This window comes from Enhydra lutris, unplaced genomic scaffold (genome assembly GCF_002288905.1).
Source record: "Enhydra lutris kenyoni isolate GAN:26980312 unplaced genomic scaffold, ASM228890v2 scaffoldscaffold10, whole genome shotgun sequence".
NCBI classification, from domain to species: Eukaryota; Metazoa; Chordata; class Mammalia; order Carnivora; family Mustelidae; genus Enhydra; species Enhydra lutris.
In genome coordinates this window covers 39,520,230-39,546,880 of record NW_019154094.1, presented here as the reverse complement: position 1 = coordinate 39,546,880, position 26,651 = coordinate 39,520,230, and the positions used below count along the sequence as shown (strand labels likewise).

At 44.3% G+C, this 26,651-nt stretch overlaps 1 protein-coding gene across 1 annotated transcript in view; it reads right to left on the bottom strand.

Annotated features, from left to right (window-relative positions):
- LOC111144020 (LIM and cysteine rich domains 1) overlaps positions 1 to 24,593 on the bottom strand; it is a 58,549-nt gene extending 33,956 nt beyond the window's left edge. Inside the window, exon 1 of the mRNA XM_022498084.1 lies at positions 24,441 to 24,593. Coding sequence (XP_022353792.1) covers positions 24,441 to 24,482 — 42 coding nt within the window. The 5' untranslated portion in view covers positions 24,483 to 24,593. The remainder of the gene's footprint in view (positions 1 to 24,440) is intronic.
- Between the last annotated feature and the right edge of the window lie 2,058 nt (positions 24,594 to 26,651).

Here is a 26,651-nt window from a genome sequence, read left to right as displayed (position 1 = left end):
CCCTTCCTGGACACTTGACAACCCTGTGAAGTATAATCATTATTCCTAATCAACAGAGGATGCATGACAGTCTGAGAGAGGAGAAGCAACTTCCGAATGGTCTAGACTGGAGATCCTATAAGGAATGGGGGAGGTCTCCTCACTCTACCTTCATCTGTACTGGGCTTGAAGCAAAAATGTAATAGCTTTCTTAATGATTCTGACTGTAGCTGACATTTACTGAGTACACCTTATGTGCTGTGCATATGCCAAGGATTTCATAATATATATGCTTGATGAGAGGTACCTTTAGTGACTTCATGTTCAGACGAGGAAGCAGGCCCAGAGAGGTTAAGCCTCTTTTCCAGGATCCAATAGCTTATGTGAATGGTGAAGCCCGGAAGTGAAACCAGGTGAGTCTTACTTCAGAGCTGTGCTCTCATCTAATCTTCCATGGTATTTTCCACTAAGGGTATAGCACTTGACAGTTTACAAAATGTATTTACATTCCTTATCTCACTTGGTTTTTCCAACAACCTTAGGATGTAGATGCTTTGCATTTGGCTCATGAAAAAAAAAAAAAAGAAACATGCTAATAGAACTGATGGGATTTGCTAGGGCTCAGGACATAATTCACACTCATGTCTTTGGAATCCAGATCCTATGATTCCTACTACACTGGGAGTCTCCAGACCTCAGACAGCCTCCTACGAGTCTAGCCTTGACTCTGGGCATCAGGCCATTTGGATCCAAACAGACGGGACAGCATGTCTGTAGGAGTGGGAGGTCCCAGGTTAGGGTTGAGGGCAGCAGGACAAGGCCATGATCACCTTGGTCCCAAGATTTCTACCATCCAACCCAGTTCTGCTAAATAAACTATAGTACAGATGTTTAAGGCAATGGACAGGCCTCAGGGACAGCTGGAGAGGCAGTGGCCAGAGGAGAAAGTGAATCAGAACCATAGGCACTGCCTATGGCAGAAAAGCACCAAGGCACTGGCTTCCCTCCAGTGAAGGACAAGCCCAAGTGAAGGACTAGAGCTCATGCTCCAACCCCAGGCCTGCAGATGACTACATAGACAGTGGCTTGGGATCAGCATGCTGAGAACCGTCTTCTAGAAACGCTACCACTTAAAAAAAAAGAAGAAGAAAACCCTAATAACAAAGAAGCAAGTCATTTCTGGATTTATTCCCAACTCTTAAATGTTTATATTAAGGATACTAGCACCCATCTCATTTTGAAGTTGTATTGAGTTACCTTTAAAGGGATAAATATTGTTGAGTGTTAGATGTCACAGGGCTCCTATGATGTGATCCACTGCACTGGGTCAAATGTATCTATTTCTACTTCCTTATCATCTACTACTTCTACCCAGATTTTCTTTCCAATCATCTGAGCCTCTTAGACTTCTCCTAAATATACACTGGGGTTTTTGCATGTGCTCCTCTAAGCCTCAGAGAGCATCACCTCCACCCTCTCCTTAAGGACCAGCTCAAGTCCCATCTTTTCCATAATAAAAATAATTAATAGCAGCTGTAATGAGTACTAGGCTTTACAGTTTTCTAGTCACTGTACTGTGCCTGAGCTCAGGCAATCTTACATCTCCTCTTTGAGACCAAGGTCTTGTGGTGGTTCTCAAGCTGTGGTCCCTGAGCAGCACCTTAACAACTTGTTTGTAGTGCAAAATGCTCAATTTTCACCCCAACCCCCTGACACAGATACTCTGTATAGGAACCAGCCATTGCTGTTCAACCCCCCTCCCCCACCGATGATTTGGATGCACACCTGAAGTCTGAGAACCACTGATCTTTGTTGGCATCCCCAGGCTGTGTAGGAGGTAACCAAAGGGAAACTGATTGTCTTGGTTGGCCTGAGACTGAATCAGACCCTGAATGCAGGACTTTAGTACTGAACCAGGAAAGCTCTGGACCAACCACGATAAGCTGGTTTCCCTAATTTAGACTATTCAAAGAGGTCAAATTAAGGTGCTGGTGCTTAGATTTGAAGCCAGTTCTCTCTGAATCCTGATTCTCCATTTTAATTAAACCAGTGCACTATAGGTGATGCCAAGAAGCCTTTCTCAGACATGTCAGTAGAGCTTATACTTCTCAAAGAACTCTTACAGCTGTAGAATTACAAATGCAATTGGCGCCAGGAATTAGAAAAAGTGTGTGCCATGAGTTTGTACTTTAGTAGGGGGATTTGGCCTGGTCTGCGTCTGTTCGGAGGCAGCATTTCTCAAATTAAGCAGACACACTGATTAGCATAAAGACCAGCCAGGCTCTAGCTAATATGAAGATTCTGGTCTCCCAAGGCTGGGGTAAGCCTGATATTCGATAGTTCTATCGACCTCCCAGCAAAAGCTGCTGCTGCCAGTCTGGAGACCACACTTGAAGGAACAAGGGGCTACATCAGTTGTTCCCAAACTTGTCTGCACATTAGAATTACCTGGGGAGTTTTGCCACTTCCAAAGTCCAGGCTGCATGCTGGAGCAATTTAGCCATACTCTCTGGGGATGGGCCACAGGCTGCAGTCATTTTGGAAGTTCTCTGAAGTTCTCTCTGCTAACGCACAGACAAGTTCGGGAAAAAAATGGGTCTCCCCATTGTACCCTCAGCCACTACAATGTGGACCCTGAGGCTCTCAGCTCATTGGTTCAACCTCTCCTCCCACATTCTACTTCTACTTCCAGACCACCATTCCCTACAAGGGGGGTTTTTAACAGCATGACTGACTTGGTTTATTTCATTTTGGTCACTTCTTCTCTGGCACAAGCCCTCTTCACAGGCTTTCATGCCAAATGCAGGAACTCTCTTAACAGCCAGACAGAAGGGAGACCACAGCCCTTCCCCTGCTTCTAAATTTCACTGGCTGGCTGGCTCCCTGAGGGACTCACACTGATGCTGAGACCCTTTGCCAGGCCTGAGGTCAGTGGTGGTCCTCCCCAGCCCAAGTAGGGACTAAGAGGTCCTGTCAGACAGAGGTGCCCAACCTAGGACACCTAAGGGCCAGATGGTCACATACAGCACTATGGGAAGTTGTCTCTCCCTGCCCACGCCTCCCACCTCCATCACCTTAAGAAATGTGATTGATGCATTTGGAAAGTGACCCAGCTGGGAAGTATAATGAGAGTCTTACATTCCCTTTCCCATACAAAAACCCTATGGTCTTTACAAGGTCTGGACTTCTATTTTTTGAAGCTCTCCAATGATTGAAAGAATGAGTTGTCAAATAGCCTTACAAAATCTTAACAGAGTAATGAAATCAGTACACTAACCAATACAATAAATATCCATTTGTGACATCAAAATGACATGGGCTGCCCTTCCTGAACACAAACCCTCCATGTGACAAGTCCTGTACGCTACCAGAGGTGGAGACTGGGGCCCAGGAGCCCAGGGATGCTGGCCGAACAACACAGACTCTTTCCAATCTGTTTGCTCTTCCACTCAGGTGACTTTGGGCATCCCCAAATATTTATTTTCTTTTCATGTAAAATATGTGTTCCCTATCTTGCTCCCTCCAATCTCAGGCACAACTATTGCTCTATGTTCATCTTCTGGCTTCTGGCTCACTCCCCTCCCTACTGATGCTTGTACTCTTGCCAGGGAAACCTCAAGCCAGGGCTTCAGTTTGTGGCCAAGAAAAACCCTGCTTCCCCAAATAGGAGATGAAAAGTGGAGTTTGTAGCCCCAATCTTGGGGCTTTTATCCTACCTGGCCTTAAGATGGCTGGCTTAGAATATGGTACGCCGGTCAGAGGAGTGAGCAGATCAGGTCACTGGCAGTCTTACGTGTTTGGATTTCCATTCTGCACTGACTGACCTGTGCTCTCTCTGATGCCATGCAAATTAGCCACGGAAACATCTTACCATAAAGTGCCTCCTAAAACCACAGCAAGTCTCGCAAAGGTGGCAACAAAGACAGGGTCTACATCAGAAGTTCTGTCTGGGGGCTCAGATATTCTTCAGGGGACTGTGTGTGGACACAGATGTGTGTGCGGATGTAGGTGCAAAGAAGTGTGGTACGTGTCCAATCAACTGTTCCTATCCCAGGGCTGCTCCTTGAGCATTTCCAGTCTTCTGTCTGGGCAAGCACAGATGTAAGGAAATCACTTCAACTTAGATACCCTTTTCCCGAATTGTGTAATAAGGATAAAAATGCACAGACTAAACAAATTGAGATTAGCCCAACTGATCTCGTACTCAGAATTCTATGGATGGAAAACTTGTTCTTTTCCCTTTTGTTTTTAAAGACCAACCCTATTTAAGGCAACAGAAAATGAAAACATTTGGTGGGTGATGAGCTGATGGCAGAAATGCTTGAATTGTCAGTATTTCAGGATACAGATTCGATTATCTTTCCTATTAAATGGTTTGTGTGTATTAAATTGATTCCACGGGCCAGCTGTGGTTGACAGTTAGTCTGATGGATTTAGCCCATGATGTTAGGAGTCTCTGGTGTCCCAAACAAAGTCTTGAACAAAAGAGTACTTTTTACTCTCTATAAGAAGTGTTGGGTTTTTGTTTTGTTTTTTTGTTGTCCCCCCCCCCATCTTCTCTCTGTCAAGATAGTTTGTCACGCTTGACTCTAGGAGAACTTGTGTTTGGGGCAAAATACACTATGTTCTCCTTACTATTCTTCCTCTCTCAACACATCATGTCTCACAGGTAAAACAGTTAAAATCAGGGTGGCCAGCAAGGAGTAAAAATTCACAAAATCCCAGCACATGCTGTTCTATAGTGTATGAGAAGTTAGCAGAATGCCTGGTGGTCCCAGCCTCTGTGGGGTGGTGAAAGAGGCCTGTCACTCCCGGACCTCCCCCCAGCTGTCCCCGAAATGGGTCCCAATCCCTCTGTTCAGGCTCCTTGATGAACAATGCCTGTGGGGAAGTTCTGGAAACCACTGGTCAGTTCCTCCTACCACTTCTTTGGGAAACTCTCCCCTCTACCCTCCCATATAAGCTCCTAACCACCATGTAGGACCTGTTGCACACCCATCCACATGCATGCAAACACACACGTGCACACATCCACACACGTGCATGCAGGACGGGCACACACAGTCCTCTATGGAACAATTCTATACTTGTCATCATTTGTTTGGTTCTGTCTCCCTCCAGGGAAGAAAATCATTGGAGGTTCCCAAGATTCACAAAAAGGGTTAATACAGCTATGGAAACCGAGTAGAAAAGCAAATCCACATGTGGAAAGGGACTATGAAATGAAAGGTTTCTCTGTTTCAGAGCCTGCTCTACCCTCCCTCCCTATCCCTCCCTCCTCCTCTTCCAGCCAGCCTTCACTGACCTGAGGCTGGTTCCAGAAAAGCAGGAATGCCCAGACCCAGGGCCATGAACAAAGTAGGCACACAGAAGTCTGCCTTTGGGCAAGGGCTGGTCCCATCCTTAACCTGCTGCATCCTATCTCCTCCTGATTAGAACGAGCTGTTGCAATCTACTTCCCCTGTTGGCAGGCCTGGCTGGCTGAGACTGTTAGTAATGTCTGCCTCCTACCGCATCAATACTTGGCATAATGGAGCAGACACTGTGAGTGCTCCGCTAGCCGAGATAGGGGATTATCTACCCCTTTTTCTTTCCTTCCAGCTGCCTTTTTGTAAGTTTACTCTTGTATTTTTAGCACTTTCTTCAAAAATAGGCAAAGAAGCAATAAGACTCAAATCAGTACATTTTCCAAGGGTTTGTGGCTCTTGGAAAGGCCTGATGTGAGGGACCTTTGGACAGAGGAGCTCATGAGACAATTCACATGGCTGGTCTCCTTTCCCACTTGGCATCGGCCAGAGCCTTTGAAGGTGGGCAGCCTTGAAATATTCATAGAATATCTCTTATGGGTGGCTCAGTGGGTTAAAGCCTCTGCCTTCGGCTCGGGTCGTGATCCCAGGGTCCTGGGATCGAGCCCTACATTGGGCTCTCTGCTCCGTGGGGAGCCCGTTTCCCCCTCTCTCTCTGCTTGCCTCTCTGCCTGCTTGTGATCTCTGTCAAATAAAAAAAATTAAAAAAAAAATCTTTAAAAAAGAAAAAAAAAGAATATATCTTATCTTTCAAAGGTAAGGAGGCTGGAGTCACTTTGAGAAAGAAGAGTACAGAACAAGGCAGAAAGTTCCAAATCCTGTATCGAGCAATTGATGGCTGGCTGATGGCATCCTTGTGATGGCTGTGCATGGAAAATGCAGGAAATGGCCTTGCCCAGCTCGGGACTCTGACTCCTTTGTTTAACACTCCTTTGGCAGGTAAAGCTGATGGTGACCAGAGGAAAGCGGAAACCAGCCTCTGTGCCACCAGCTTCTTGCTGACAGCTGATGGGTACACATGGTTGAATCCAAAGCAGGTCCACAAATTTTACGTATAAGGGACTCTGCTGGACTGAAGTGATAGGATTTTTAGGACTGAACTAATATTTTCCTTTGACACCAGCTCCCTTTGAACTACTCACAGGCGCTTCCCAGGCTACCATGAATAGTGAACTGCACAAAAGCAAAAGACGAAACCGTCCTTTCCTGTTCTTGAGAATTACCTGCTTTTAGACAAGTCAGCCCATTGTTTGAGAGGCACCCTGCTTATTTGAAATAGGAATAGGAGGAGGGTCCTCCTACCTCCCCCCACGTCCAGACTTTTTAGGGATCTTCTGAGACCACTAGGCTGCCAAAGTGTGGGCATTGTTTTCATTGACCGCGCAAGGGATTCCCATAGTGCAAGAGTGGGACACGGCATTTCTTGCCAAACTGTTTCCAGAGGCTTCAGTGCTATCTCTTTTAAACTTGTCTTTTTTCTTTCATGGATAGGCCCTGCCAGTTCTTGGGAAGATGTAAGTAAAGCCACTAGTCTCGCTATGAGCCAGAAGTTATCCAACCCCCTCGGGAATTTTATCAGAGATTTACCAAGTGGTTTGAGGGAAGTTGAGATAAAAGAAAATAAAGTCCTTGTAAGGTTTCTTGACTCTCCCCTCCCCCCATTTCCTAAATGAGAACAGGCTGTTGGTATCCCCAGGCCTAATACCTTCAGGCCATACTTGGAAATTAAAATCTAATTGGCTTTTGGTTCTTAGGTTTCAGTTTTTTAGACACCTCCTCTTGGATAAGACTGTCAGTTTGAGGCAGGCAATAATGAACATATAAACCTCCCCAGTTTTATATGACCCTTAATTTTAGTGGCCTAATGTCTTAAGAATGTCTTCCTATAAGGATGTTAATTTGGGGTGTGTGTATGTGTGTGTGTGTGTGTGTGTGTGTATACATGTGTCTGAATTCTTGCAGCATTACTGATCTAAGGATAACACACTTTTATTGGAGTTAATTTTAGAAATGGAGAGACTTAGCAAACCAACTTGGAGAATTTTTAATCTTGCTTATCTGAATCTTAATATCATAATAGCATGTGTGCCATGTAAAAATATAGTACTGTTATTAAAAGTCTGGAGCCTTTGCTTATGCAAATGATTCCTGGTGGGAATCTCACACGTAAATTCTTAGATTAGCTTATGACAATGGAAACCTTGAGACACACACATTTCCTTCAGCCAACTTTGGTGCCTGGATATTAAGAAACCACTCGTGTTTTGTGAGCTTCTAGCAAGACAGTTCCTCAGTTTAAAAAAGTGCCCTTCTTATAAATGACTTCCCTCTTCTTTTTCTTCGCTATCATGTTTTTCTTTCTCTTTCTTTTTTTTTTTTTAAGATTTTATTTATTTATTTATTTGTCAGAGAGAGAGAGAGAGAGAGGGAGAGACTGCAGAAGCAGGGTGAGGGACAGGCACAGGGATAAGCTATGGGATCCCCACTGAGCCTGATGAAGGACTCGATCCTAGGACCCTGGAATCATGACCTGAATGGAAGGCAGATGCTTAGCCAGCTGAGTGACCCAGGTGTCCCTACCATCATATGTTTCTCAAATATTTCATCTTTTCCTTGATTTTCCCCCTCGTGAACTAGTTGTACATAACTTTATATAGTACAATTTTATGTTTAAGAAAATCTGACACAAGGAAATCATAGGTTCTCAGAAGTGAAAATGCCTTAAAGAGTATTGAGGTCACATTTTTCTATGTCTAGTTTTATGGAACAGAAATTAGCAGATGGTCATTCACTTGGCAAATAATTCATTTTCAAGGACTTACCTTTTGCAGTTCATCTAACACAATTAAAATGTAAAATCAGAACTCCAGAAGCCAAGTCACTTTCCAGAAAATTATCTCTTAAATAATTTTAGAATTTTCATTTAACCGCATGGCGCAGGAAAGATGCTGTATTCCTCTGGGCCTGCCCATAAGCAGTTCTTTCTGCTTCCAACATTTCTCTCTCCCTTCACCTGACTTCTATTTGTCTTCCAGGTAACCCCTCATGTGGTCTTAGAAAACCCTGTATTTTGTACTGCTTTGTAGTACTAATCACAGTTGTAATTATCCAATCCTGAATATAACTCTTTAATGACATCCTTTCCTGCTAGACGGTAAGCTCTAGGGGGGCAGGGTCCCCGTGTATCGAGTTTATTCTTTTACCACCAGTGCCTCAGACACTGCCTTGCACATAGTAGCGTCTCAGTGAACATGTATGTGTTTGACTAGCTTCTTTTATAACACTTTCATTTTTGCCTTCGATCAATGCTTCGTCCGTGTTACGGGAAAAGCTAATGCAAAATAGGTATCCTTCATCTCAGGCCGATGCCTGCGGGAAGAGTTGGAAAAACAAGAATGGCGCTGATTTCCTATAGTTTCCAGGATTTTAGCCTCCCCTGGTTGCCTAACCCTTCTTAGCCCTCCTCAGCGGCTCCTTCCTCCTCTCGAAGGTTCCAGCATTGGTTCTGACCTCCTTCTGATTCTCAACATGCTTCTCTCTTAGCATCCATCTATTCCAATGGCCTCAGCAGTTCTCTGTGGCTCTCAGTGTTATCTGAAGATAACAGCTCTTGGAATCTCTTCCTGGGCCGACTGATGGAACTGCCATCTCACCTTCTTTGCCACCAAACCCGCTGGTTCTCCCCTGTTTATGGTATTCCTGCCCGTCCAGTCACCCAGACCTGTGGTCTGAATTCTGGTCAGTTGTTCAAGGCAAGTAGACATGGAAAGAAATGCTCTCCTCTCTGGGCAGAAGCCAGCTTTTCCTCTTTGAGGGGCCCATTTCTAGTTTGTGCCATCCCATCTGTGGTGTACCCCCGAAGGTAGGAGATGCTCCCAGGATGGGAGAGCCATTTTCTGAGCCTTCTGGAAGGCGACTCACCAGAGACAGAAAAACAGACTTCTCTAGAACAATTCAGAATGTAGCAACCGCAGGCTTCTCCATGAAACAGAATATATATAAGCACAGGGAAACTGAAAACTCAGGCCAGCCTGAGAGTCGCTAAGCTCTGTAGACTTTCCATGGCATTTCTAGTCTTGGCTCATTGCTTTGGAATATCCCTTTATCTACTCTTGCCCTTGAAAGGATTTGTTGGCAGGGCACTGGGGGAGCACTGTTCATGTTGGAGTTGGAGGAGTTGAACCCAAGCCCTGGCTGCTTTATCAGTACCTGTGTGATCCTGGTGAGCAGTTTCTGCTCTCTGAACCTTGATTTTTTTTCACCTTTAAAATGGATCATAATCCCTACCAGCCTCATGGGGGTATTGTGAGAATCAAATAGGACACTGCATGTAAGATGCTGAGAAAACTGTAATGTACTATAGAGATCAGGGGTAATTGAATATTAGATGTTTATGAAACCCTATGTTGCTCCTTCATGAATTCTGTCCTCAATATGCCATCTGTGTGATTATTTTTCTTTAAACAAATTACTTAAAAAACTTATTTCTTGAAAAAAAACCCCTTTACCCCTAAAATTGAAATTAAAACAGAAAGTAACCATAAAAAATACAACAAATATGAAACAACATCATTAGATTCTAGCTAATACCATTGTCTTTTAAAAGGTTTGAGCCTGAGGGCTACTCTCTCATGAGGCCCACCTTTCTGGAACCCTGTAAACATGTTACATATACATAAGAAATGACATAGAGGGAAGAAGGAGAGCTATGGATTGAACTTCCTTCATAATTCATGTTCATCATCTAGCTATGTCACCATGGCAATTTACACAATCTCTCTGAATCTGACTCATCTGTAAAATGAGATTTCTGTAAACATTAGGAAAACTCTGTAGCACGGTGCTTGGCCCATGGCCTGTGCTTGGTAAGTGCAGTTAATATGCATGGGTAAGAGCAGAGCTTCTATTTTAGTCACTCATATTAAGGGCAGAACTTAATGAAATTTTCTGTGTTGTTGCTTCTGAGGAGTATGGAGTGACTAATAAAAAACTGAAGAGAAAATTTGGGGCCATTTGTCAGCTAGCAAAGAGGTGAGTTAAAGAGATTAATGGGACCACCCAGATTTTAGAAAGGTGGGAAAAATACCAACCAGCAAAGCAATTTTACCCAGCAAAACTTTGAAGAGACACACTCTTTCAAAAGAGTGTTCATGGTGTCCAGGGCTAGGCTAAAATTATAAAGCCTATGAGAGGTGGTGATATTAAGTACTTTTTAAAAAAAGGAGTGCCAAATCTAAGTTTTCGGGATGAGAAGAAATATGATGGGTCCAGGGCCTTCTCAGAATTTCTTGTACTTCAAAGAGCATATACTTGGCAGTGACTCCCCTACTTTCCTGAGTTTGGTCAACGTGGCTGAGGGAAGGCAAAACTCTTAAAATCCACACAGATGGAACTTTTCCACTGGCCCTATTTTGGTATAAATATTCATCAAGGACTAGAAACTTAAAAAGTCGATATGGGTCTGAGCTATAAGTGGTTTGGACTAAACTTCAGCCAATTTTCAGTCGTCCTGCTGGCTCTTGTCTCTCAAGAGGGCCAACTCTCCTGAGATGCGGCTGCTGTCGTCTAGAGACCTGAGCCAACTACCTCCCGAGGCCATGGAAATCACTGGAGTTTGTTCTCAAGAGACTTCCAGCCAGAAAGAGGGGGGGCTCAAGAGTCAGATGAAGGTTCAAGTCAGTCATTTGAAGGAAGGAAACAAATCAAGCCTTGGTGCATTCACTATCCTAAGGCCAATCCTTTCGCAGGCGAGTCTGCAGGAGGATAATAAAACTTGGGACCAGACATTAAAAATTCAGAGTCTGGTTTGGAATGGTGCCTTCCCCAACCCTCTCACTTTCATTTCCTTTTCATCTCCCCATGCTTCCTATATCTGCCAAAAAGTCTCCCTCCCATGCCTCTGTCCCCACTCCTACTATGCCAGTTCTGATCTTGGTCTATAGGTCCAAGGTTTTAGATTAAACCACATGGGTAAGGATACCACTGAGGGGTGCTGGTCTCACTTCCTCTATTCCAGGTCTGTCTTGTGTCCTTTGCCCTCATGTTCTTTCTACCCCTTTCTACCCACTATGAGTTCTTTGTCTCTACCAGTTTCCCAAAGTGATTGTATCTTTTCAAACATTTTTTTTTTAAAGATTTTATTTATTTATTTGACAGAGAGAGATCACAAGTAGGCAGAGAGGCAGGCAGAGAGAGAAAGGGGAGGAAGCAGGCTCCCTGCTGAGCAGAGAGCCCGATGCGGGCCTCGATCCCAGGACCCTGGGACCATGACCTGAGCTGAAGGCAGAGGCTTTAACCCACTGAGCCACCCAGGCGCCCTTCAAACATTTTTTAAAAAGATTTTTCTATTTGAGAGAAACAGAGAGTGCACACACTCGTGCATCCACATGGGAGAAAGGGCAGAGGGACAGAATCCTCAAGCAGAGTCCCCACTCTGCATAGAGCCCCACACAGGGCTCAGTCTTGCGATGCAGGAGATCATGCATCAAGCCAAACCAAGAATCAGACGCTTAACCAATGGAGCCACCCACATGCCCCAGCAAAGTGGCTATATCACTTTACATTCTTCCTGGCAATGTATGAATTCTAACTGCTCCACGTACTTATCAACACTTGCTATTGTCAGTATTTAATTTTATTACTCTTCTGGGTGTGCAATGCTATCTTATTGTGCTTTTGTGTTTTTCTGATGAGTAATAAGGTTGAATATCTTTCCCTACACTTAGTGGCCATTTAGACATTTTCTGTGACATGGCTGTTCAAATCTCCAGCTATTTTCTTTTTAAATGGGACTGCTTTTTAAAAATTTATTTAAAGGATTTAGCTATATATTCTGGATATAATCCTTTGTCACATATATGTACTGTGACTATTTTTGTGGCTTGTCTTTTACTTTCTTAGTGGCATCTTTTAATGAAAGTAAGTTGGTTTTGGTGACCAGCCTTCATATTTATTTTTTGAGCATTCCTTCCAGATGGAAACGTCACCAGGATATAAAGTTTACATTACTCTCTTACTGCTCTCACATTCCACACAGTAATAAACTATGATAACTTTGCGAATATTTTTTAAAGCTTTCTAAAGACATATTACCTCTGTTTGTCACAGTTTTCTTCTTTTTCTTCTTAGTCTTCTCTGATTTCTTATCACCTCCTCCTGCCTCTTGCCCTTTATAAATCAGGTGCTTTACATGTGGACAAGTGCTGATTTTTCATGAATATTTATGATGTGGGTTTGGAGTTCTTAGTGCTTTAGGTTTGCCTATCCCCTCTCTTTTGCCACGTTTTTGTACTGTAAAAGCTCTCCTCTGAGAAACAGGATAGTTTGGTGGCATAGAAGTGACCTTCCCAAATGGGTGCAATTAGGAGAGGTAAATATGTTGCTCAGATGGAGAAGGTGGCAAACTCAAGTCCCCTTGGGCAAGTCCCCAAACTCACATCAAAACAAAAACTGGGAGCTGTCTGTTGGCCATCTCACTCAGCTAAAAACTGACACTAGGTCTCCCAGAAGGGAGGAACTAACCCAGGAAACGATGCGTTGACCTTAATCCGAACAATATGTAGGACTTAGTCAGTTACCAGAACTGGGACATTAGAAAAAAGTGGTCATTGCATACTGGAATTGAGCAGAGCTAGGGAAACAGAAGCAATGGGAAAAAGTTGCTGAAAGAGAGAGAGAGAGAGAGAGATTTTTTGCTCGTGATAAGGATGAACTTCTAATATTTAGAGCGGTTCAAAAAATAGGTCTCTTCAGGAGGTACGCATGCTGGTCAGTGGTATTCTCAGAGCATCTGGCTCTCCTGTCCAATTCACCTCATGTTTAAGGCTAAGGATGGGATGGCCGAACAGAATAAAGTTTTCAAAGTCCTTCTGAACCTGAAATGCTATGATACCTCAAATTTTTACCCCAGCTCTTCCACTAACTAGCTCTGACCTTGAGCAAGTCACTTGACTTGCTAGACCTGTTTTCTTGTTTGTTAAATAAGGAGAATGAACTAGGGAGAAACTCTGAGCCCTTTCTATCTCCTAAAAATTAATTGTAATTGCTGCAATATACAGTACAAGCATTATTCAAATAAGCGTATGATGATTTTCCTTGTCATGGCCCAGCCTGGGGTGTGGAGGCTGGTGACAACAACCATTCTAGATAGTGTGACTCTTATGTCTTTCACCATGGGCTGTTGGGGCCTGTCGGCTGTGTAGGAGGACAGACTCAAGGAAACACAGCTTTTCCATCAAAGTTCGCCTCTTTTTAGGTCCTTGCAAACACAGGCATGATCCTCATAACTTCATTTTCCAGATAACTGACAGGGAATAATCTGGGATTTTTTTTTTCTTTTTTTTTTTAAAGTTTTTTTTTTTTTTTTTGACAGCCAGGAATCACAAGTAAGCAGAGAAGCAGGCTGAGAGAGAGAGGGGGAGGAGGGTCCCCTGTTGGGCGAGGGCCCGATGCGGGGCTCGATCCCAGGACCCTGGGACCACGACCTGAGCCGAAGGCAGAGGCTTTAACCCACTGAGCCACCCAGGCGCCCCTGGGATTTTTTTTTTTTTTTTTAATGTACCATATACATATATGCTACCATATACAGCTAGCAAAAACCAAGAACAATCACCCCAGTGGCATTTTGACATCCAAACCGTGTGTTTTTCGTTCCTATTCCTCACCTGCTCTAACCCATGGCAGTGAGGAGCCCACATTGTCAGGCCAAGTGAGAACTCTGAAGAACTGTACAAGAGGAATTGTTTTGATGTAAGATTCTGGATCTCATTAAACAAGCTCCATATTTCAAAGGGTTGACTTTCTTTCACTTATTTCATCCAAGAGTCTTAGTTGGGATTTTTCCTCTAAGTATCATTTATGGTGTCAGAGTCTAAGGGTGAATAAAACGTGGGGTGCACAAACATGCCTGGGAGATTCTGGACCATTTTCATGTTCTGCTCATACATGCAGTGTGCTGAATTTCATAGGGCGTGTGTGTGTGTGTATGTGTGTTCCTTTCTTCCCATTGATATTGCATATTCTCAGTTATCTGAACCTAAATCTTCTTGCAAAAGTTCAAACTCAAGGGGGCTTGAGTCGGCTGGATCTCCTTTGCTGGAACGGGGAGAGTCTCAAGCCACTGTCATAAAGTTTTCTGTTTGCCACTTTGGCAGGGCCTGCTACCCTAATCACTTTCAAGTGTTCTGGTTGAGAGGCAAGAGGAGCAAGTCCTCAGATGAGAAAATAAAAGACACATATGTGGGGATGGTTGGATACACGGAAATGTATTTCTCCACAGTTCAAGATGGAGGATATTCCCCAAATTAGAAGTCAGGTAGGATGGAGAATATACGTGTCAGACTTGGAAAGCATAAAGCTGGACCATGACCTGCTCCTAACAGCTCATTTATCCTTGTCTCTCAACACTCGGCTCAGATGTCGTCTCCTGGATAAGCCTTCTCTGACCTCCCAGGTGGGGTTAAGTACTGCCTCTTCTGATCTCCCTCAGTTCCACACGTACCTCTGATCAAGGTCTGTAGGCACTGTTCACTCTCTGATGGCCGTGCTGGCTGTTCCTTTTCTGAAACCATCAGCTTCTGAGATTCTTTTCCTTCTACTTTTCCACTGATCAGCTTAGTCCCTTAGTCCCTGGCATGTAATAATTGCATATATGTTTGCACAAACTAACTTCTTAAAGTGTGCCAAATTAGAAGTGGATAAGTTTCATCAAAGTAATGTTTTTATTTTCTCTACCATTTTGCTCTCATGAGCTCTCATGAGATGAAGAGACTGAGGCTCAGAGGTAATGTGGTTTGTCCAAGATAATAGGAAATGAGTGGCTGGGCTGGGATTTAAATCCAGTTTGTCTGCTCCAAGAGCCTCAGATCTCAGTCCACTACAGCTGTACCTATTTATGTATTTGTGTATAGAATACTATTAAGGCTTTATTTTGACAGAGGTCTTAATATATTTGGGCTCTTTTGGTTGTCTGACACAAAAGCATCCCTTCTCAGAATAATGTTTTAAATGCATGAAAATATGTAAGATGACAGAAAAAAAAACACTGTTAGTGAAATAGTACCAATATGTAAAAACAGATCTATGATTTAGTAATATACATGCCTTTATTAAATTAATTAACAAGACTTAGTAGTGGATTTATTGTTATTTCAGAACATGGGCAAGTATAAGTGGTACATTAGTCATCGATCTCAGCTGGAAAGTTTAGATCTCAGGATAGGAAAGTATCAGATTTCCATTGGTATCAAGGGCACAGGGCCTATATCCAGCTATATTTTTCTAATGTAAATGTCTTGTACAATAGCTTTTTGGTTTAAAAAAAAAAGTCAAGGGGTTGCTAAGCTGTCAGGGCTTTTGTCTTCATTCATAATTGAAGGAAATGCTGAATCAGAGGCTGCGTATATAAGGGTGCAGTTTTTCTTCATTTACATTCCTTGATACCCTTAATTCTGTCCACAGATACCTGGTTAAAAATGTCTCCTCTCTCAGCTTACAAGATTTAAAAAAAAATTCCCTTGACTTCCTCTAAAATAAGCCTCCAAATACTGGCCCCCTACCCCCTCCCCCATTATGGCCAGATCCCCTTAACAAGGACACTGGCTGGCCACAGTGCCAGGGCGGGGCGCAGAGCACAGGAATGCCTCGGCAGGTGGACGGCTCTCCTCTAAGATGAGGGCAGGGCTGGGCTCCATTTTCCCTCCACTTCTTCCAGCCAATGGATCATCTAGGACAGTCACCTTGGTAGTCAGCCTCATGAATCAGTACCTGGACATGCCACTTAGTCATACAGTCCAAATAGATTCTGTCGTCTTAAGGGTGGGTTATGGGGGTGTTAGTCAGCCAAGAGTCCTTTCTCCATGCTCCTGTCCTTTGGTGCCCCTGCCATCAACACCACTAAGGACAGGGCCTGGGGTGTTAGGCTGCCTCTGAGGACATAGGCTGGGCACAGACAGTGTGTCCACCATCATGTCTGCAAGGCAGCTGAAGGGGCTGCTGGTTACCAGAAGCACCTGAGAGCTGCCAGGAGTTCTCCTCTGCCTCAGACTGCTCATCACTAAGTACCCTGTTTAAAATGCAATAACTGGGGTGGGGGGGTACCTGGGTGGCTCAGTTGGTTAAGTGTCTGCCTTCAGCTAAGCCCACATCGGGCTCCCTGCTCAGCAGGGAGTCGGTTTCTCCCTTTCCCTTTGCCCCTCTCTTTACTTGTTCACACTCTCTCTCAAATAACTAAATATATAAATCTTTTAAATATGCAAATACTGGGAGAATTATCACACTCATTCCTTTGTTACACTGTAAAAATGACTGGGGTTCGGTGTGGCTTAGAGGTGTGCAGTGCTCAGAAATATAAGGGTGGGTAGCAAAGGAGAAGAATTAACTGTGTAAGAAGAATTGTGTGTGCATGCACACACAACACAGATGGTCAAGAGATACACAGAATCAGAACGCTGACAGGATTTGGCCTTTATCTTACCTTTATGAGAAATGAATTTCATCAGACTCAAGTTTACATGGAAGGGACCAAAATTCTCTTATCCATTGTCTAGCACCCAGCACAGCAGCTGACACACGATAGATGCTGAATAAATACTTGCTAAATGAAGAAATGAGTGACTATTACCTTGATTTATAAGCAAGACATCTGAGGCTTGGTGAGGGTAAGTTCCTATATCACACGGTTGGGGCCAACATCTGGTCTCAGGCAAGGGAAGGACTGCTTTTTAGAAGTGTAGCAACAAGCCACCCAAAGCAAATTGTTGCCATTGTCACGATTTTGCATATGATGCAGCTTGAGTGTATTTATGGCTAAGTCTAAGTTTAGCTACAAAGAGAAGGTCTTGCAATCTGATATCTTAGAAGCCACATGTGACATGACGTAGGTAAGCTGAACTTGGTTTTGCATGCTCCAGCACTTAACTACCTATGGGACTTCCGTGCTGTACTGAAGACAGAGGATACCAGGAAGCAAGAGGAAATATTTTTTGAGCACGTACTAGGCATCCAGGCACTTGGTGTGCCTTTTCTCTTCAACTATTGTTTAGATGTAGAACCATTGTTAACTCTCTTTCTCAAATAGGGAACCAGAGGTTCAGAGAGGAAAAGCAACTTGGCAGAGGTCGCAGATCCAGTAAATGGCAGAACCATAAGTCACATCTAGATCTCCATGCTTGCAAAGGCCATGTGTTTAACTACTTCTCAACTGGCCTCTAAGTCTTGTGGCCAAAGCTAAGTTCATAGCCAAAATGTTCACTTGACGTTCTGAAGTTTGAAGATATGAAGTTGACATGAAATTAGAGTATCCTGGGCATGGAAGTGACAGAATAGAGAACATACCCTTTCCTCCCACATTCATAAAAGATGCTGTGAATCAGTGCATCTCTCAGTTATGTCTCCTGTAAATTCTGGATATGCTATTTCTCTCCCACGTCCCAACTGCAGCTCAAAGGGACTGACGAAGCCAATCCCTAGATTCTGCTCAGCTCTTTTAAATAAAGATTCACTAGCATTTTTGTCCAAAGATTAATTTTATAAAGAATCTAATGTTTTAAAACAGAAGGAGGAAAAAAATTCCCATAAACAGATCATGTGGATTTGAAACAGCCGCCATGGGCTGGACCCTGGTACTTCTTTGTCCTTCCAAAGGGTGACTTGCCAAATGGAGCCTTTGCTTTTTTCCCCCTCAGTGATCTTATTTCCTTTTAAAGCATGTCCTGGTGGGGGCTTGGCTGTGTTTTGCTTGGTCCTGATTCACGTGTTATTGGGTAGACCATGAGTCAGGCTGACCAGGCATGTAGAGATACACATTCCAGAGGCCAAACTTATCCTCAGGCTAAAATTTCCTGGAAGCTCTGGGACCGGGATCTCTAGGATTTTTTTAATTTTAATTTTTTTTTTTTTTTTGGTCAAGGGTCACTGCTTCTTCAGTAATTTTAGGATACTGTTGTATGCTTCCTTAGGTTGTCTGTCTACCAGCATCCTCCCTTCAGAATTCAATTAGACTTCTAGAAAACCAGGAACCAGGCAAAATCTAGAAAGCCCTTGTTCTATACCTGGAAATGACTTTGACTTACTGTAGGTGACAGCAGATACCTACTAGTGACCAAGAGATACCAGAGAGGTACAAATGCCTGGTAACAAGTGCCGGGCAATTTCTGAATCAGACTATTAATGTGTAGAGAGACCTTGATCTCTGAGTGAAGCACACAGTGATAATCAGAGCTCCTCTCTACCAGATGGCTACTTCTGAGGAAAGCCTTATTTTTTCTTAGAGTGGAAAGAGATTAAGATTTGGGATCAGAGAAGGCTGGGTTTGAGTTCCTAACCTGCCATCATATGACCATGTAAACTTAGCCTTAATCTACTCACATGGAGAAAGAACACTCACATTTTTGCAAGGTAGTCTTTGAGGTAAAATGGGATGTGAGAAATTTCAAGCACCCTCCATGCACTCAAGAGAGGTCTTTTCTCTCTTTGGTCTTTCCTTGAATTTGTCTATGCTAGCAGAGAATGGGTGAGTCTTCCTGCAGAGTTCTTAGAGGGACAAGAGTCCAAACAAATGGTGAAAGGAAGACCAAACATGTCCCTCCTGAGAAAAAAAGGAAAGGGGTTTGCTTCTCATATAAAGGAGCAGACAATGAGTGAAGAGTTGATCTGGAAGTCTGACAAAGCTTTGTAATTGTTTTAGTTCTTTTTCTGTTCTTGTGAAACCACCATCAAGTTTCCACACCAGATATTTAGGCCTAGGAACCAAGTTCAGGATTTGGCCACTGAAAAGAGTCTCGGTGCACATAGGAGACCCAACTTCTTGTTTGATGTTTTCTTTAAAAGCTATATAGAAAACATTTCTAGAGCTTCTGCAGATCCAGACCACTGATATGTACAAAGCTCCAAGAATGGGTTTCGGACATCTTGAATGTCCCATGTGAAGTTACAGAAATAACATAATCTTGAGAGACTCCTGTAGAAGTAGTTGGTAGCCCTGTACCTACCAAGATCATGGCAGCTGCCAGCCAAATCCTCTTTCTGATAGCAACAGAAAGGGTGTGTGTGTGTGTTTGTGTTGGGGGAGGTACTTACAAACAAAGGCACTTAAAGAACAACAGTTGTCTCTTCCTTCTGGATGTCCTGAAAAGCTGTTCCACAATTCTACTTTTAGTGGAACAGAGTTTTAGCCTGTTTTTCTGGAATCATTTGTTATTTGGGAGATAGTCTGGTGTATAGGAAAGGTCATTGGGCTGGAGGGAAAAGGAAGAATGGTTCTCATCTCAGGTCTGCTACTTCCTAGGAAAAGTGACCTGTCCAAAGTCAACTGATAAATAAATGCCTACAGTTATTAGGCTGACTCAACCTCTGTCAGAAAACTTTTCTCATCATCTATGTTTAAATGGTGTTGGATGAACACTGGGGATATAAGAACTCCCAAGGTCTAGGGGCTGCCTGGGTGGCTCAGTGGGTTAAGCCTCTGCCTTCAGCTCAGGTCATGATCTTAGGGTCCTCGGATCAAGTCCCACATTGGGCTCTCTGCTAGGCAGGGAGCCTGCTTCCTCCTCTCTCTCTCTCTACTTGTGATCTCTCTCTCTGTCAAATAAATAAAATCTTTAAAAAAAAAAAAAAGAACTCCCAAGGTCTATACTCATCATGCCAGATTTCCACTTTGTTATTCACATACTATTTTGAATGTACAAGTTGGAAAAAATAAAAAAAAGGTTCTTTCCAAAGTCAAAGTCAAATTGAATACCTCTTCTGGAGTCCTGTTGACTCCAGTGGGCTGCAGGAGGAATTATCCCCTCACTGCTCCGCTCCTTACCTTTTCCTCACCAGAAGTGGCAGGCATGGGGGTGAGAAAGAATGATGCACCTGTGAGCCTGTGTCAATGTCCTTCCTTCTTGATCCCCAGCTTTTGCTGGACTCAGCCCATTCTTTTTATCCTTTGTTATCTTTGGCTAATTAATATGGAGAGAAGATCAAACTATAGGCCCTTCCGAAGGGAATACCTTTTCCCACTGTCCTGGTTATGGAATGGTGCATAGGTCCTGGCTAGAAGAAGGTCTTGGAGCCTAGAGGGCTAAGAGTAAGCCTAGAGATGGTCTATGATTAAGTCTTTCCCTGCCTCCCATCACCGCAGGTGGTGGATGCGCTGTTGAAAGTCAATCCTCAGCCCCCAACCCCCCATATTCACACATGTCTGCACAATGTGACAAGCATCTTCAGTGTACAAAGTAATGGCTTCAGCATTTGTTTTCAGGGACCCTTTAAGAAGGACTTAGATAATTTCTTTCTTTCTTTTTTTTTTTTTTTTAAATAAGCCTGTCTTTTGGGCCAGGTTGCTTATACACCTATGGGCATGTCTCCAATGCCTTGGCTATTACAGTCTTTAAGTGACAGCTTAATATATTTTTAAGATTGAGGGAGCCAACAACCATTCTCGAGGAGCCATATTTACATTGGATCGGCTCGCTCAGGCAACGTGCCAGCAGTGTTACACGCTGCAGGAACTGGAGGTGAAAGCAGGAAGGGCTGAGGACAGAGGGGAGGATGAAGCTGGAGAACAGGAAAGCCAAGAGGGAGGGGATGCAGAGAAGGGTGTGGGGAGATGCCCAGCTGAGCCTGGCAATGCACTTAAAATCATCATTGAATGCTCCTTTGACATGGCGTTGAGGGGTGAAGAGAGGACCCTCTGGAGCAGGTTCACTAGCACATGCATAGTCCACAGTGGACATACTCTTAGATCCCTCTGTTCTCATCCTTTCTAAATTCCTGCAAGTGGCTTCTTGGCAGCCAACAGGCCCATATTGTTGCAGAGCCTCAATCGGCTTCAGCACATCTTCTCAGCAATCTCAAACATGGAGCTTGACCCCTCTGGGCTTCAGTTTCCTTGCCTAAAAGGTGAGGAGAGCTCCCTGTCCCCTTCCAAGCCTAAAATTCTATAACTCCATAGTGAAATGACTGGTAATCTCTGTTCCATGTAAGCAGATTTTGTATCTTTTGGGGTAGAATAAAGACGAGATCAATGTTTGGCTTATTGAAACTGAGCAACTTGCTTTGGTTCAGATGAATGAAAGTTAGCTGCTCTTCAGATGGGATATTCATAAAGAAAACTGTGTCCTTCATTCACCAAAAGACTCCTTTGAGCATTCACACACCCATCAAAATATACCAATAACAACAATAACAACCAACTCTATTTGCCAGCTTCTGGGCTGAGCCCTTTTTATGCATTATCTCATTTAATGATCACAGACCCCTTGGGGGGTAGATGTGGCTACTGCCTCTCTAATTCTCAGATAAGGACACAGACTCAGACATTAATTATGGAGTACACAAGAGCACACAGCTACTAAGTGGTAGAGCTGGGGTATGAGCCTCGCTCTGGATCCAAGAACAGTAGTAGCAGTATTCTTAAATATGCTTAATAAACAATAGAAGAACAAATCCACTGTAGTGATTGATTCCACCAAAAGAAATGGCATTTGGCCTTCCAGGCCCTTTATTACCAAGGAATGTTGACTATTCTGTGGGAACTCTCTGTACTAGGAGGCCTTCTCTCTCCCAGTAGAAAAACAAATGATGGCTCAAGAGCGGCATTTAACATAGCACAGATGAGAGGAGGCAGGTAGCTGTTTCTAAGCTCTGCCAGTAACTAGATATGTGATCCATGGTGAGTCTCTCAGTTCGTCTGGGATTGGTTAGACAATCTCTAAAGCAACTCCAGGTTTTGGATTTTATGTTCTCTTGAAGACCTTTTTATGACTTTCCAGCTGCTAGGGATTCCTCATAACCTACTTCCCCTTGGGGTTGGGGCAGTAGAGACAGTTTGTATGCCATTTTAAACCAGTTCTCATTTTGTAAATAGGTCCCTTGCAGCTCCAAGAGTCTATGAAATCGCTTCAAAATGCCTGTGATTAAGCATCCTGAAGCCAAATGTTATAAACCACCCCCCCACTGCTGCAGATTTAAAGAGTAAATATGCAGTAAAAGTTTTTCAGCATGCTGTTGGTATGACACGGTGTTTAATCACTATTATAACATTCAGCAAGGAGAGTTTCTCCCCAGCTCCCTTCTCTTGACTTTTTGAGTTGAAGACATTGGTTCATCTACCTAGTGGTGACTGTCCTTCTCATTGCCATCATCCCAAGAAGTTAAAAAAAAAAAAAAACCCCTTTCATCTCTACCCACCACATTCTTTCTCTAAGCCTGTAATTGGATCTAAATGGAAAATAAACCCTTTGCAGGCCAAGGAAGTTGGCCCGAGAGGGTGACAAGAAGGGGAACATGTTCCACCTCTAATCCAGATAATCACACTCGCCAATGCAAAGGAAAAATAAAAACAAGGCTTCCTCCAAGGGGTGGCTTTGGCCCTCAGCAAGGAGGAGGGTTTCCATGTACTGGGTCTTCACACATCATCTATCAATCTGCTTGTAGTAAAACCACCCCAAATCACCTCACTTTCTAGAGGACCGTGGGGCTTGGCCCCTTTAGCTCTAAACTCTTTTTACCTCAGCTGAATTTGGGGAGGCTGTCCAGACACACAAATATCCTGGTTCTGCCACAAGTTAAAAAACATTCACGTACAAAATGTACTGTCCGCGAAAACTATGGTCTTAGCTGGATGGATATTCAGTGGTTCACTGGTCGTTTATTGAGTCCTGCTGTGTATGGTATGCTGTGTTGGAACGGAGATGAACCAGAAAGGTCTGTCTTCAAGGAGTTTAGAAACATGTGTAAAGAAATAAAAGCAGTGTATGCATGACTTGTTAGTAGGTAGAAATTAACAGGTATCTTACCGAGGTCTAAAGTGTTAGGAGAATTCCACAGACGGAAAGAGGACCTGATTCTCCAGAGTCTGGCAAATGTGATGGGACATAGTACCTTCCAGAGGGATGCCCTGATTAAGTCTGACTTGGTGTACACATTCAGAAGGGTCCACTGGACTGTGTGGGAATCTAGGGAGGTCAGCTGTGTAATGGTGCAGCTATAAATCAGATGCATGAACTCTGTGCTTCTAAGTTATGTGGCTTGCATTTTTATTTTAATTCTGACATATGTTCGGGGTTTTTGTCTTTTCTTCCTCTTTCCTGTCCTTTCCTTTGTTTTGTTTTTGTTTTTGTTTTTGTTTTTGTTTTTCATGTCTCTCATTCTATTCCACAGGTAATGGCAGAGGACTGAGGAGGGCTTTGCCCTGCAAGAATTTAAAATGACTGCTTTGGGAGATTAACCCACAGCGTACTGCTGCTGTTGTTGCTGCTGGGAGAGAAGCAGGGTCTACCATCCCCAAAACTGGAGACAAGGAAACGGAGGCACAGAAAAGTGAATTGGTCAAAGCAGTGCCCCTAAAAAGTGGCAGGGCCAGGGCTTCAGTGCCTTAGGCAATCCTTATGCACCACTGCCTCCTGGAAGCAACGCTCTAAACCCTGGGCTTCAGTTCTCCATTGGCTTAGACTGTCTGTGTCTCTGCTCCCTTCCAGCTCACTTGTCCTCTAAGCCTCTGGCCTGTGCCCTCTCCCAACTGCATCCAGGTAAGTAGCGGGTGGGTGTTGGAGCTACAGGCACAGCTGCAGGCCCCTCCTGCAGTGAATCACCCGTGACCTTCTGGGCTCCAGGCCAGCTCTTCCTGAAAGGGAAACGTGCAGACCCTGGGGACAGAAATTAGTTCCCATGTGCTGGAACTGCTGCCATCGCCAACATCACCAACTAAAGAAACTGGTGTGTGTGTGTGTGTGTGTGTGTGTGTGTGTGTGTGTGTGTGTGAAAAACAAAACACTAGGATGACAGCAAGAGGGGAGATTAATTTCTGAGTAAATATTACCCTCCCCTCAGCTTTCACCTCAATCCCGGGAGGGGTAAGGGAGGGGTTATTTTTCTTCCTACAGACAATAGGATTACTACTTTCTTAAAAGTTCCACTTTATTTAAATTTTAAGTAGCATCATAGAAGAACTAAGATTCTCTGCAAATACTTTACACAATGGCTTTTAAGAGTAAGTTTTGGGGTGTGTGCCTGTTAGCTCAAATATGTACTCCCAACTGTTCTGTTTTCTGGGAAGTCTTGGAATTTAATGAGCTTCCTTCTTACGTCTAGGTAAGCCTCCGCGAAACCTGGGGGAGGGACACGGGGAAAAGGGAGAATGTAGGTAAGTACAGACAGATCGCAGCTCACCTTTTGAACTCCTTTCTTGAGGTCCTTAGCCACCTTTGCCATCTTCTCTGGGGCAGGAACAGCGCCTGGCTTCTCAGGCAGAGGCGCGAGGGCGCGCAGCGGGGACAGCGCTGGCTGAATGGCCAAGTTCGCGGGCCCCGGGGGGGGAGCTCTGTGCGCAGCCCGGCGCCCCGGGGTCCTTTAATTGGAGAGCGGGACTCCCTCTAAAACCGCGCCAGCCAATCCTCGCGGGCTCTCGCGCTGGGCCGGCCAATGGCAGCGCGCGGCTCCCCTCCTCCCTTCAGGCGGCCTGGGCGGTCCCGGCCGCTGCGGCAGCGCGAGCGCTGCCCTGACGTCAGTGCGGCCGCGGCCCCTGCCTGCCCTGGCGGCTCACATCTGTCCCTCGAGCAGGCGGCAGGAATCCGTCCCCACGCCCTTCTCCTTTAAAGGACAACGAGCAGAGGGTGGGGAGGGCTGCTAGGCCCCCGCGATCCATTCAGGTCAAAAGGGAGAGTGATCAAACAGGGAGGCTGAGGTATTTTTAGTGAGCTGGGTCCAAAAATAAATGCTGAGCCGTGTTCCCCTTCCCACCCTTTCTGCCTTGTCCTAGGGGAGGTGCGGGGCGATAGGGGAGGCAGGTGGTGTGCAGCCGCACTGACTGGGCCTGCTAACTTTCCCAAACCGGGGCAAATCCTCCAATCACCAGACAGGAGGTGAGAGCCCAGTGAGTTAGGTGTTTTTTTTTTTTTGTTTGTTTTTGTTTTTTTAATTAATGTTTGTAAATTATTAATCTGCCTTTTCTAACTTGCTTTGCGCACATCCTCCCATTTCAGCGAGGAGGATTCGGTCCTGATTTTATAAGCGCGGAGAGGTACATCTTCTTTCTAGTTTTGGAATTACATCAGGCGTTGTTATCACCGTCATGATGATGGTGGTGATTATCACTTGCTTTTGGTAGATGAGGACACACTTAGGATAACCGGTCCACTGTTGAACTCTTGGTCAAGGCTTTACATCTGAGTTAGTGAGAGTGAGCACTTACCAGGGGAGAAGGGACACATGATGACAAGAAGCCATAGACTAGGAGACTCTAGTTAAACTCCATAAATTGGGCATTGGCTATCTGGACAAGCAAGATTCACATGTATCACATCCCCGGGGTGACTGGCCTGGCAACATCTAACGTAACAAGCCTCATAAGACAATATGAGCAAGGTCTTCCCTCACTATGCCATGTTGTGGGCCTGTAAATTCACATCCTTACTGAGCCAATTCCACAGACCTGGGATCCGAGAGACATTTTCTTCTCTGCCAGGATAAAGGACTAAACCCCAGCCACTTTTTACCCTGGGGAGAATGTCGCTCTGTTATGACGTTTTCAGTCCTGTAACTCACAGTGGCAGTACCCCCTGCCGGAAACCAGGGCTTCAGTGGGTTATGGTAAAACTAGGTTGCAGAGGAGACTGAAGGGGGAGGGGTCTCAAAGTACTTCATGTGACTAATTTGAGGGGGTGGGGGAACTGCAGGTCATATTCTAGGGCTTCCTCTCTTATTGGAGGTACTTTCCCTCTTAAAGCCTCCTCCATCTTGGTTCTTAACACATCATCATCTCCAGCCATCCCAAATCTTGACCGATAATCCCAAATTATGATTCCTTTTTCATATTCCTAGAAAAGGCTTTCTGTTTGTGATCCTTCTTTCGTGGATCTGCTATAATTGATGTTTGTTTTGCTTGCTCCCAGCTGCACCCCAACATACACCTAGCATATGATAGACACTTGAAACGTGTGTTAAATGAATACAGGTTGGGTTCTTGTTTTTAATCAGCAGTGAGCTGGCAGGCAGGACTAGGAAGAGATGGTGCAATGCTACACCTTAGTCTGGTATGTCCAAACTTCCAAAGTGGGCTGCACGTTAAACCAGTGTGTAAATAAATGGTGGCCACCAGAAGCCTGGCCTGGAGGAGGTTTCCATGTGAACAGCCCATTCAGTAGCAAATCCTAGGAACAATGGTGCTGAACTGGGATGTTATGCCAGAAGCCTTTATATTTCAGAGTTATAGGAACAGAAGCCAGAGGAGTAACAAAGACATGCTTTATCCCTTGCAAACTGGGCAGAAGCCTTCCCAGTGAAGTCATTTCTCACTTGCTTCCCAGCCACCCTTCTTGCCCCATTTGAGAAATTATTGTTCCATGGAATAATTCTAATTTTACTAACTTTGACACTGTATAG